This window comes from Boleophthalmus pectinirostris, unplaced genomic scaffold, assembly GCF_026225935.1.
Source record: "Boleophthalmus pectinirostris isolate CB_2022bp ecotype Guang Dong unplaced genomic scaffold, ASM2622593v1 HiC_scaffold_16, whole genome shotgun sequence".
NCBI lineage: Eukaryota > Metazoa > Chordata > Actinopteri > Gobiiformes > Gobiidae > Boleophthalmus > Boleophthalmus pectinirostris.
In genome coordinates, this window is record NW_026571095.1 from 7,565,751 (window position 1) to 7,580,121 (window position 14,371).

At 38.7% G+C, this 14,371-nt stretch overlaps 1 protein-coding gene and 1 pseudogene across 1 annotated transcript; one reads left to right on the forward strand and one right to left on the reverse strand.

Moving 5' to 3' along the window:
- Positions 1-3,849: 3,849 nt before the first annotated feature.
- Positions 3,850-6,646, forward strand: LOC110157817 (L-selectin-like). Its single transcript, XM_020922209.2, has 4 exons — positions 3,850-3,859; positions 3,967-4,302; positions 6,405-6,496; positions 6,569-6,646. The coding sequence occupies exons 1-4, from the start codon at positions 3,850-3,852 to the stop codon at positions 6,644-6,646; spliced, it is 516 nt and encodes a 171-aa protein (XP_020777868.1).
- A 6,188-nt stretch (positions 6,647-12,834) lies between these two features.
- Positions 12,835-14,371, reverse strand: part of LOC110157818 (zinc finger protein GLIS3-like) — a 54,871-nt pseudogene continuing 53,334 nt past the window's right edge.

Consider the following 14,371-nt stretch of genomic DNA (forward strand, 5'->3'; position numbering starts at 1 on the left):
AGCATCAGTGGTGGAAAGAGAACCGGAAAAAAATCTTTTCGTGTAGAAGTACAGTTGCAAGGTTAAAAATGTACTCAACTGCAAGTAATGCTCCCAAATGTGTAATTAGTAAAAGTACACATTACACATGAAACTTTCTACTCATAGTATAGTTACTTTTTACATGACTGTAGCATTTAGATCAGTTTTATTTATAAAACTTTATTCATTAAACTATTTAAAGATAAATTCAGCTGCTTTAACTGTGTAAGTGTCACCGCACGATCCTGATCAGCACCTACAGTAAACAGGAAATCCAAAACTCTTCTAGATCATTTCAAACAAACACCATGATGACTCGACCTTGGTGAGGTGTTTTTCTTATAATGGATGGAAGTCTGGGGAAAAAATCAAGCAAATAATAATGATCATGTGAGTTTCTGCCTTTTGTCTTTGCACGACTCCTTATTTTTGGCTCATGATACAAAGGCAGAGAACAGGAACTGACAAATAAGGGTCAAAGGGCAAATCTATTATTCTTTTGTCTGGACAAAACCGAAACTTTGAAGTCATTTTTCTCAGTTTCACACTCTGGAGACTCTTTTGCGTTTGTAGGGCAATATGGCTTTATGGCTTTTATCTAACCTCTCAACATTTTAATCTAAATTACTTCCTTTACCTTTAATTATTATATATGCCCATGAGTGATCTAATATTAGATTAGATAATATTATGCAGAGTCTTTGCGGTGGCTGCACCAAAACAGTGGAATGAGCTGCCTCTGTACATTAGACAGGCCTCTTCTGTGTCTGTTTTTAAATCTCTTCTTAAAATGCACTTGTTCACTTTGGCCTTTGACGCAGTTTGAGTTACTGACATTTTATTAGATTGTTTTTATTAGATTCAGTTTTTATTCATATGTTGGTTTATTGTTTTGTTTTTTTTGTTTTTTTAATTATGTTCTGTACCACTTTGGTCAACCTGTGTAGATTTTAAAGTGTGTTATAAATAAAGTTGCAGTTGCAGTATTTTCTAAGTGTTTAGTAGAATGTCGAGCTAATTTACATGGTTTAAACTCATACTTGAATAAACTAAAAACAGGCTATTGTATTTGAGTTTTATTGCAAGCTTAAATTGTGGTTGATTTTCTGTTTGTTTGTGTTTTAAAGGAGTTCTTTTGGAGCAGGGTGGACAGAGGTCTCACTTTCAGTTCCATCTCAAACAGGTTCATGATCAAATCTTTTTTGTAATCCTATTCAGGGCTGGACAGGCATAAAAATCTGTCAACATTTTGAAGCTAAAACATCAAATTAACATGAATCGTGTAGATTAAATGAATAAAGTTTGGGGGGGGGGGATCTTAACTTCACTGATCAATTTGGATGGTACTTGTCATGGCGGACGATGACGCATGTCTCATTCAAGGATAAGGAAAGGAACACATTTAACTTTTTCAGATGCACTGTCTATCTGTCTATAATCTTTCCTACTAGACCTGTGTTTATGTATGAAAACACCATAGAGATGCATGTTCCAGGTGGTCTGTAGTCTCGTTTTATTCCCAGTTTAGACAAATGAAGGATTTAGACAGGAAACAGCTTTGAGAATATGCACACAACCACTGGAGTCTGGAGTCTTTGCTCATTCAGTTGGTGGAGTGAAAAATGACATTGATAACACAACCTGTTAGGCAACAGCTCAGTATTCAAGAATTCCTACAGATTGATTCAAGTTCACATGAATCACAGGTCAGAATTCTGTGGTGAAATCTGCAGTTTAACTCTCAGATTGTAAATTTATTGATCTGGTTTATTGTCATTATCTCAAATTACTGCACATATTCACAAAAAACAAAAAAACAAAGCATATTAACTCTTTTCTGACAGTGGTGCCAATCAAGCATAATTGTTAATAGTTGAAATAAGTCTTTAACATGGAGGTGGAGGACAGGGCAGATATCAATGGTACAATTTGCCAGTCAAAATCTCTCTAATTCCTGGTGTTTTAACAGGTTTTAGAAATAGTTAGGGTCTTGCCGTAAACTGCATCGCGTTCACTTAACTATAAACCTTCCAAGCTTGTCCAACAGGAGTCCAACCTCTCAACCTCAAATAATTAAGGTCTGTGTTGTTGCAGATGCATTTCCATCTGAGAAAGAGCCCTGGCGTCCAATCTTACAACCCCATGGTGCCTAAATCTCACTCAGGCAAAGCATGTCGATGGCAGTCTCATGTTTTTGATGAGGTAACAACATTCTAATGTGGCTTAAAGCTCACAAAGCTCAATTTTGCATAATAAAAAACCTGTTACAGCCACAGGCCTTGAGCTCCTCCATTACACACTGCACCTTTCATTTGTTTACTTTGCATATGAAAATTTTTCTCTATTTAGGCAGTGACAAAAAAAAGGACACAGGGCAAACTGCAGACACTAGGTTATCAGTTGTATTGGTGAGTTACAAAATTTCATCTGTTCATTAGTCATAGTAAGTTCTTTTCTATACTATTACACACATGCTGTTAATTGTGAGTAATACTGAAATGGTAAATGGAACTACAATACTAGTTTTAATTAAATTTAGTATCTGGGTAATGTCTTGCCCAAGGCACCAAAACAGTAATCATCTGTGGGAGCTGGTATCGCACCGCCAACCTGTGGGTCAGTGGATCTGATCACTCTACCAGTGATGTTTTAAAAACCTTCAGATCTGAGGATGAGCTCTCTATTTGAGCTACTTACAAAAAGAAAATGTCAGTCAGAAATGTGCTAAAACATATCTGTAAATACGTTTGGTTTACTTTCAACATGATTTCAAAAGTTACACTGCGGCTTTATTTTATTACAAAACAGTAATATCTTGTCTCCATGGAGAAAAGGTGGCAGACTCTCCACCAAACTAGTTACACAGTGCACCTTTATATGTACCAAAGTTTAAATAACATGTATGAGTGACATGATTTCTGTGATGTTGCAGGTCTGAAAATGGGTTGTGTTTTCCTGCTGCTACTTCTTTTTGGTAAGATCCTTGTCCTTTGTTATAAAATGTCTGATGTTTTGGCAAATTCTAGAATGTTGTAGATTTCGTTTCCGTCAGTCCCCAAAGCAGCTGTGTTCGTAATAGATTGCTGTCAATGCAGTGAGTGACCAAATGTTCCCATTAACCTTGGATAGTCCCAGTTTTGAGCCGTGTCCCAGCAGATTTATACAAAACCATTGACTTTTCCAGGTTTTATACAAGAAATTTCCCATTTGACCAATACCCACCATCAGTAAAGACAGGAATATATTACAAAAATAAATATAGAAAACTGTGCTTGACAGTGACCATAGGGCAAAATAAATCCACAGACAGAAGTCACTTTAGAAGATTATAAATTAACCCACAAGAGAGTTGAGAATGGACAATGTTGTGTACTCTTTTCAGTTTTATTTACACCAACCACCCCAACCCAGGTGTGTTCCAGTTTTGAATTTTTGAAAATCTATGCATCATAAATGAAAACGTATGTTTACATGTTCAGGCTCTGGTCAGCTGTATCCCATGAGGAAGTACTACTACATCGACATTCCGAAAACATGGCACGACGCTCAAACGTACTGCAGAGAAAACTATGAAGAACTCGCCATTTTCGACAGCATGGAGGACATCCAGCTGTTGTCCAAACCCCAGCCCTTCAGCAGTGCCTACTCTTGGATCGGCCTGTCAGATGATACGAGCAACTGGAAAACACAGATGGGGAACGCCAGTAACTCATGGATCTGGACAGCGACAGGAAAACCGAGCAGAACAGGCTACCAGATATTTCAGACTAGTGAACCCAATAACTATAATGCAGTTGAACTTTGTGTTGTGTTGCATACATTTGGTGGATGGCGCGATGTCAGATGTTCTGACCGACAGGCCTGTGTCTGTATGAACAGTGAGTAAACCTTTCATTTTGAGCTACTTTATGAAGTTACTCTGTCTGCACTGTTTATTTGTTTCAGACACTGAATCAGGAGTCACCTACATATACGATGCCACCCTTCGGATATGGTCTGCTGCTTTAGCGTACTGTCGTCAGTATTACACAGACCTGGCGATGATTGAGGACTCTGCAACATATGATAAAGTCGTGCAGTCCAGACCTTCTGTTAATACCTGGATTGGACTCAGCCGACAGGCCTGGGTGTGGGCAAATGGGTCCTTACTCACAGTCAACAACTGGCAGGGAGGAAAACCTACTGGAAACGGCACTCAATTCTGTGTGACGGAGGAGGAAACAACTCATCAGTGGAAAACGGACGTATGTGAAAATCTCAACCCCTTCATCTGCCACAAAGGTAACTTCCAATACAACATTTCTCCTGTTTGAGGTTAAACAAAATATTATGCTGTTGTCATATATTTAAAACCAGTAGTCTACACTCTGCATGTACTAACAGATAAACCTTAAGAATATTGCTTTGGAAGCCTTGGTCTTGCAGGTCTTCCACATTAGAGAGTTGATTTCAGTTATCTCAGCAACAATTAAAAACATGGGCCTTATTCATTAATGTTTTAAAGAAGCAAGAAAGACATATTATGCAAAGTAGGGATGTCCCAATCACATTTTTTTGCCCCAGAGTCCGAGTTCGACTCCTTTGATTTTGAGTATCTGCCAATACCGAGTCCTGATCCAATACTTCTGTAAAACATTATGAAATGAATTAAGAGCAAAGAATAAGATCCAGGATGTTTGGAGGGATCAGATTGTGTTGATTTCATGTGTAGTATTTGGGCTGAACTTGTGAAAAATCAAATGTCCAAAACTTTAATTGTTTAATTAACTTTTCTAACCGTTCAGCATCATTGTTGAAAATCTTGACTTTTCACAGTCTGGTCTTGGAATGTGGAACTTAGTATATTTAATGAACTGGACAAAACAGGAACCAGACGAGAATCAGATCAGACCTGAGACTAGACTCTGCACAATCTACAGTTAGTATATTTGATATTATATGGAAGCCTGTGCTTTACATTTAAAACATTTAGGCTCGTCTATGATCTCCAAATAATACAAAATCTTTCCAAATAAAAATGAGATGACAGACGCCCCACAGCCTCTCTCCCCCTGCTGCCCCCACTCGTGTAATTCTTTATGATTTCCTCATCAGATAAATGCAGCATTTTGCTATATTCCGCTAGCCTGATCAGCCGGTTTCACTGGCTGAACAGACTAGCGGGGCCAGTGGAAACCGTCTGGCCTCGCAACATTAACATTTGTTCACTTGACGGTAGGCGCTGTTTTTTTTGTTTTGTTTTTTATTTGATCAATCGCTGCTATTTGGTTGTGACATATGTAATGCGCCACTAATGGGACTAACTGGTATATTAAGCTTTTCCCAAATCCTGTAGGAAGAAGGGCAATAACGTCTTTCCCCTTGATAAAATTCACCAAACATTCTCTTTCTTCTGGTTTTAAATCCTTGATTTCGGGAATCGTTGCCAACACAGAATGTATGGCTTTGTCTACATCCATCTCGACCACTTTGTTTACTGTTGTGCTGAACCACAAAAGGGACCCAGACAGGCGCTTGAGTTTGATGTCATGGCTTCACAGCTCTTTGCTGATTGGACGGTGTGCTGTCTACAAATTCCAGGGTTCTTGTAAACCGTCTAGTGTATTCTGATTCCTGACCTAGTTGCTGAAGAGAAATGAAATTGAGCGGAGGCACTAGGTGGCCCCAGCCTGGCTAGTGTTCCACACCATTATACAGTAAATTCTGGGGTGAGGCCACTTGAAACATTCATATTTGGGGCATTTTGTTCAAATGACGCTGGTTGTCTCCACCACATTTACCCCTCATGCGTACGGCAGAATCGGAGCTCTGTGCACATGTTGATAAATACTATGCACCCTATGCCATAAGGCAAGGCAAGTTTATTTGTATATCACAATTCGTACACAAAGTAATCCAAACTACACACAAAGTAATTCAAAGTGCAATGCAAAAATATACACACATGTATTCACCCTTTTCACTGCAATGTTAGTAAATGATGACCAATGTCATCTTTAATGCACAAAATGTACTATTTTACTATAACACAACATCATTTTAATAAGCAAATGCTTTCTCTTCAAAATGCTGTAATTGATACTTTGCAGTGACATCACATTTGGGGTGTTCTACATATATCTCTATGGTGTGTTTAGGTGTTTGATTTCCAACAAAAAAGGTGAGCATGACTAACTGAAAAACTGCTGACTGGTTTTATGTGTGAAAGACTTGTTTAACGGCACAGATCAGCTCACTTCAAACAAATGTTCAGATTTAAGTCTAACCTACCTAGACAGAGCAGTGCTTAGAGTTAGCACTCTGCCAGGCAACGTTGATGACATCAGCTGCAAAGTATCAATATGTCTCTTTATATGCCATTAACATTATTATTATTATTTCAGCATATAAAGAACTGATGAACAAAGTCAAAGTGACTCTTCAGAGCAGTCCAAACCTGGAAAATCCAACTCTCCACATCCAGATCCTGCAGAAGGTAAAATGAATCTGCCCTTCAAAATAAAAGTATTTTTCTCTTATAGTTTTTAATCTTGGTTTTATTTTGTAGCTAGTGGAGGCGCTCAGAGCTTCAGGTTACCACATCTATAAAGTGGAATGGAGCATCAACCCCTGGATACAGAGATAAAGAGATAAAGATACTCATAAAATGTTCTCATTGGAAGTATCACTTTTATTCCTCTTAACTGATTAAACAGACAATGATTTGAGGTGTGAGTAGTCTATTGTTTAGCTGTTTGGTGCTTTGGTCCATAGGGGATGCAGGAGGCAGATGTTGGGTTGTAGGGCTGGATGATTAGTTGACACAAATCCAATCATAGAGAGACAGACATTTAGATAGATGTGTTCTTCATCTCCAAGGTGGAAACTACATTGTCATAGACTCACATACAGACTCATCAATCAGTCAGTCAAGCTTCATTTCAGGGTCCATAGAACAGGATAAACACACTGTAATAATAATCTACAGTCCATAAAAGTAGTTCCTCCAGCGCCCCCAGAATTCTGAGTTGTACTGCTGCGGCATTATTAACCATTTAATTATGTAATTTCGAGTCCTCGAGGAGAGTCCTAAACACATTATATGCAACCTGCAACTTCTTTGATTTACTGTAACTATAACTGAGAGGTATTTTCACATTGCTTGTACACATCGTGCCACACAGTTGATGTACTGTGTTTTTGTACACAGCACATGAACATAGACAGAAACAGACACTAGACACAACAAAATGGACTCTGTTATAAACGTCACCCAGAGCATTTGGCAAGAGTCAAATGAAGCTCACAAGCAGTTATAGGGTTGAATTTGGAACAGAGTTCCATATTTGGGGTAGGAATTTATTTAAAGACAAAATAGCCAAATAAAAACACCAAGATGATGTAGAGCAGATTAGTATGAACATTTAAGATCAAAATGACGAGGCTCACAGCAGCAGCTACAGAGAGAGAGACAATATTTCAGTGTAAGGTCATTTGGAAACAGTCGATGAAGCCAAAGCACTAAAAGTATATTTTTGATTTGATTTTGATTCTCTGTTTGTTTGTTTTTGTTTTCACAGAGAAGGGCACATGGTGAGGAGCGTAATGTTCTGACCACATAAAAATATTTAAATAGGAAACTCACGTCATAGACAAATGAAGAGATTTAGACAGGAAACATAGGCTATAGTCACACACCCGCTGCTATCACACATTCAAATGATGGTGTGACAACAGATATTGGTGAATAATCACTGTAGTTACCTGGTCCCCGAAGGGTTGACCAGGTTTTGTATTCACCCTGTGTGTGTGTGTCTGTGTGTCTGTCCACCTGTGATAATTTCACCATTTATGGACTGATTGTCACCAAATTTGATACGTGGGTCAAGTCCCCATGCCCGATGCCGCAAAAAAAGTTTGGTGACAATCTGAGGTCATTTGAGGTCACATGGGTCAATTGAAAGGTCATGCCATTATAAAGGATAAGAGCAACGGGAGTGGTCTCAAAATCTCAGACATGCTAGTAAACACAGACATTCTCATGTGTGACTAATATCACACAAATATTCATGGGCCTGTACAGATACACACATTGCATTGTGGATATAACGATCACGAAATATGGGCTGGGCTCCTCATAAGATGCTTCTGCGGTGATGAACTGACCCCACCGATGTCTCATGGGGGACCAGGTTGCTCTCTCTGATTGCACTTGTTTTAACCTGAGCTGGAGGACAGGACAGAATTGTATGTATGGTAGAATCTGAATTTGCTGATTAACTGTCAGACTGCAAATGTGTTGACCTGGTTTATAGTTTAGTTTAAGCAATGCAATCTATCAACAAACAGTTATAATAAGTGCAATGACATTACATATCTCTATCCCATTCCCACTCTGCTCCTGTGTGCCCTCTGCTCCCTCAGTGCCTTAATCAGGTTTAATTTAGTTGTTAGTTATAAATTGTTTTTCCTACATTAGTTGCTGTTTCATGTTGGCACTTGTGCATTGTTAAAAAATATGTTCTTAAAACAGAACAAAACTTTTTGAAGTCTGTAATTTGTTTTGAAGGAGAATGCTGATTGACTGCGAGCTGTTTTTCTTTGAGGTGTGCTACACTGGCCACTGCATGTGGACCTTGTCCATATTTTTGTAATTGCTGGGCCTATTCACATTCAACAAAAACTGACACAAAGTGCAACATACTCTCTGCTCAAACTGAGCAGCTTCATAAAACACTTTAAAACTGATAACAATGTGTCACCTACTTTGTTTCTCAAATGTACTGTTATCATCACGACTGTTCTTGAGCACATTTCTCACTGTTACTTTGCATAGTGAGTAAAGTTTGAGAAAGCTACCTTACACTTTCAACTTGTGTGTTATTCATTATAGTTCTTCATTTCTATACTTATTCACACAAACACTGACATGAGTTTAGTGATCTTAACAAGAGACAGTTGATCAGATAAGACCAACATCAATATGAATACAATAACTGTTCATTCACATGAAGAGAGCAGAGCAAAGAGCATGAATGTGAATGTGAAATATTAATAAAGTTGTAGAGATCGTACCTCTTACAGTGCACCAAACTGCTCTTTTCTTCTTGGTGGGTCAAAATGACCACATGCTACTGGAGAGAATTTGGGCAACAACTGCACTGCAATTTGATTGAGTGTTGAGTTTAACAAAAAATGTGTAGCACTGGAAGTGTAACGTGATTGGACAATAGGTCAGCACAAGAATATGTAGCTCTTGTGTAAACTGAAAAATCTTTTACAGATGTTTTCAATATTTTTTTTTTAATTTTTGAAAATTTAACACATCAATTTTAAGAGTGTACTGTACGCAGTCACCTCTCCACAGATCTGACCTATTACTTGACTTGGTGGCATCACAGTCTGCTTTTCTCCATGATAAGTTTAATGCCATACCATGTAACATCTCTAGAGATTTTTCACCAGGAAGGTTAGTGCACCTGATTTAATAATGCCACTGATTAGCTGAAGCAGAAAAAAATAGTTTTTGGTTCACGTGTAGGCATTAAAGGTCCTATATTACCCAACATTGAAAAAACATAACATTGATCAGAAGAATCAGATGTTTAAGTCTATAAGTCGTGCTTTTTTCATGATTGGGTGTTTCCTGCAACTTATACTCAGGTTTGATTTGAATATTAAAATGTTCACACTGAAGCTGTGAGAGGTTCTAGTCTTGTGTGTGAGTATCTGCTGCTCCTGTTTCTCCTGTACCACTGTCACTTCACTCTACTGCACATGTCTCCTGCAGAAAGAGCCTCTGTCCTGTCTGTATCATGTCAGTCGATCACACCGTTACTTCTGTACCACAGAAAATGTAACATTTAAACTAATTTATAAAGATAACTGAGAAGACCGAATACAAATGCCCCCAAAAAGATTATCATATTTTGCAGATTACAAACTGCAAGTAGCAAAATATGACAACCGGGAGAGTGCACCATGCAACTTTCCTGAAGTCACTGGATGGATGGACAAAGTCTGGACTTCAGTGACAACGAAACCATCCTATTGGGATTCAGAATGACCACAATAATTGTAACTGGAACTGATTCTGAGTCTGACGACAGCTACACAGAAGAGGAAGAGGCGCTCTGTTTACCTCCAGAGGTCACGGAGTTGTTCAGAAATGACACCAAGGATGAAGAATTGAATGGATTTAGTGATTTGGAGTGAGATGGAGAGTTTGTTAAACTTGTTCTGTTCTGTTGTTTATGTTATAGTTTATCTGAAGAACTGTTCATATGTCACGTTACCAGTCTGTTGTTCTCTCTTCTATTGTTATTACTAGAACTTGACTTTCAACATGAAATGCCGGTTCCTGGTCTCTGATTTTATAAAATAAATTTCCCCCAAAAAGTGCAACTTATAGTCCAGTGCGACTTGTATGTATTTTTCATTCTTCATTATGCATTTTTTGGTTAGTGCGACTTAGGCCCCATCCACACTAGTACCTCTTCGAGTCATTTTGGTTGCGGATGCAGTGTTTGTGACGTTGCAATGCCAGTCTAGTCATGTGACTTCCGTTTCGGGCGGTTTTGCGTTGCTGTGTGGATAGGGAAGTCTTTGATGACGGCGGACACAGAAATGATGTGTCTGGACACAAATCGTTTCCAATACAGTGATACGGTGACACGGTGATACAAGAAAATACGAAATACAAAAAAAATATTGAACGAATTTTTGTACTACTATTATATTTTTTCAACTATTTTTATTTAGTGAGTAATAAATACAACACTAGTAATAATTTCTAGATCACTGTTAAAAACTTGAACTAATATTTCTTGGGAAACAAAGGGTTAATATAATGGAATGGAAATGGACCAATCACAATTTTTCTTCCAGTGGTATCTGGGTAAATCAGTGACTCCCCCTGCAGGCACTGAACTAAAGAAACATCTGCAGGGCCTTCGCCTTTCTGTAGGGAAGGCCCGTGCATTTCAAGTCAGTGTGGGGATGAGTTTGATATTTACAGTTGTCTTAGCCAATCATATTTCATCGAGTTATGGGATCATATCATGACATCTTCCGGGCCTTCACGAATACCCTGTGATAGCAAATATAAGCAAGTGATAAATGCTCGCTCTGTCCCGCCCTAACTCTCCAGTGGCGGCGTGTTACTGCTACAGGCTAATGTGTGGATAACACAGCTGTGTGCTCTAGGACTTATGGCGAGTTCAACTTCAAGCCAAAGTGCCTTCGAGGAACAGTTTTTAAGGAGTAATATGTCTTCTCTTCAGCAGCACCCTTTTGCAAAGCAAGAAAAGAAGCATTAAGCTGAAATGAGTGCAATTGGCTGCGGTGGAATCCTGCAGCTCTTATTTTGATTCACACACTGGCTAATGGCGGCTAGCAACTTTAGCCTGTACCTCCACAGAGGAGAGCGCGCCGGGACTGGGGCATTCGCTGCCAGAGCCGGGGCTGTAGCCGCTGGGACCCGGGGCAGTCGCTGCCGGGGTTGGGACAGTCACTCGCTGCTCTATCTGCCTCTGCCAGCTCGTTTCTGGGCCTAAAGGTAGAGTGGGCGTAGCGCGCAGAGGGCTTAAGTCTAAGTGTAAGTGCTAACATGGACCGGCCCTAACTTTCAGATTGAAGTGGGAAGTGAGATTAAGACGTTTTACAACCAGCTCGTGCATTCGGCTCTCGGACCTGGTGTCACGGACCTGACTGGACTTGGACCAGGTTGATCTTTTCCTATTGGAGACACCAACAGGACAGCAGATAGAGGTTATGCCCTGCATCAATCCTCTGGAGAAGGTAAGAGGCTTGTTTTCGTTAGTTTTGGGCAAATCTGAGGACAGAGCCTCACAGGTAAATAGTATTATAGTGTTAATAATTAAATAGTGTGTAAATGAGCTCGTGGGTGCGATGGAGCTGCTCCGGTTGTTCCGTTGTGCGCTGTAGGAGCGGCGCAGATGCTGTGTGTTTATATTGTGATCGTAACCTCTTATTGTAGTTTTGTTGACGTGTGTTGTGTTGTTGGGGCTGTGTGTGAGCGGTGTGTTGTGTTGTGTTGTGTTGTGTTGTGTGTGTTGTTGGGGCCGTTTGCGAGCGGTGGATCAGGTTGCGTAATCTTTGCGCTTGGCTGTGCGTTGTGATCAATATAGTTCAATACCAATACTGACCAACATGACCGTTTCTGGCATTCGTTATATAGCCTTTATATAATACATATATTTATAATATATATTTATATAATTTTGGCCTATGTGCACCCCCCAAAAATGTCATGATAACCGACAATTGGTCCTAGTAAAGGCCCGGGGTCAGCTCTCCTGTTGTAGTTCCAGCTAAGTCAGTTCTTTCTGATCAGAATGTGTTAAAATGTGTTAAAATAAAGACCAGATTAAAGTCTTAATAAGTCACAGATGCTGCGTTTACATTGGGTCAAAACCCCCTAATGTACACAGAAATTAATATCTGACAAATAAAAATATAAGAAAACGCCTGTATTTTGTTGAAATAGTGTTTAAAATATTGGGGAAAATGCGTTTATTGTATAAATTATGACTAACCAAGTGTGACTTCATCAGTATGATTTCTCTAAAATAGAACTCTCCACGTCCTGTAATTTTCAATGTATTTTTCAACTTTTCTTCTCAAACTGCTTCTTTATTTGTGTAAAACTATAATTTATATTTATACTTGTTGTTATCCCACCAAGTAAAAATGAGAGAATCATCAGAACCTATGATACACACTTCAAAATACATTTTAGGAGACCATTGTTTGCACGAATGTGTTAATGTTGAATGATTAACAAGGAAATATAAACAATTATTTATTCTGGTTAAAAAAAAATTAAACATTCTCATTGGTACAAAATCTTGCTACAAATCAGTGTAAACATTTTCTGTTTCTTTTTTTACTAAGAGTGCAGTAAACATGTAAACAAGGCACACTTTTCTCTCATTCAAAATAACATTGAAAACTTTTAAAGGTAATATTATATTATTATTCACCGAAGATGCAAAATAGAGAGTGCATAGTAAAGTGTATTATAAGATCAACTGCATAGGCTAGAAAAAAATTGAAAAAATTAAAGTATGAGATAGTATAAAATAAAATATTGCAGCAACAGAAAATACAGCTCCAAACACCTAGTTGCAAATAAAAAATAAAAATGCAATAGTAAAAATATTTAGCTTGTCTTTTTGGTCCATTTGATTTCTTTCTTTTTTTTAATTTTTTTTTATTATTATTATTATTTAATCCAACAGACAGTTGGGGGCAGCACTGAACTAAATACTGGTATGTTTTTGAGGCACGTTCACCATTACCCAATACAACATAAAATGTATTGATTTTTGCGAGTTGTTTATGTTGTTTAGTGGCCCTGCTGCTGCTAAATTGCTTAATTTAAAATATCTTTCTGAATTTTTTGTTAAACCATCAAGATATTGAAGCATTTTGACAAATCTTGTGTTTTAAATGTGCTTTTTGGAAATTTACTTCTGGTCACCAAATATCGGATATCAGTAATGGCTCAAAGCTAAAAGCTCGATATGAGCAGAAGTACAGTCTTATGTTTCTTGTGTTCTTGTGTGGTGGTATGGATCATGAGTCCAGATGGACTGAGTAGGTTCTTCTGTGGTGGTATGGATCATGAGTCCAGATGGACTGAGTAGGTTCTTCTGTGGTGGTATGGATCATGAGTCCAGATGGACTGAGTAGGTTCTTCTGTGGTGGTATGGATCATGAGTCCAGATGGACTGAGTAGGTTCTTCTGTGGTGGTATGGATCATGAGTCCAGATGGACTGAGTAGGTGTTTCTGTGGTGGTATGGATCATGAGTCCAGATAGACAGAGTACAGATGACTGAGGCAGCGGTCCAGTCCTCCGCTCTGAAACAAGAAGTGCTCATCAGGACTGAACCCTCCTCCTGCTTGGCCCTGCAGGTCCTGGAGCAGGTCAAAACCTAAAACACAATAGCGCAGGAAAGACGTTTTACATCAAATGTGACAGAAAACCTCCTGGTGGAAATACTTTGAGTGAATGGCTCGTGTCATCACTGACCAAAAGGGCTAATAATGCGCCACAGCTTCCTGACAACATCAGTTAGGCTGTTAAATCAGACACTCTGAACTCTGTTACTTTTACCAAATCTACTGTTGCACAGAATGGTGGTGGCATTTTTATGTAATAAACAACTAAACTAATCTAATCTAAGGTTTTGGAGTTTCTTTAAGGCTTTGTTTTTATTTAGGGAAATAAGTCATGACAAATAATATAATAATGATCTGGTTTTGTCTGGGAGACCACTGGGAAAACCAGGTGCCACACTTCAACCACTCTGCTTCTTATGAAGGTGAGTGTCTGGAAAAGCACT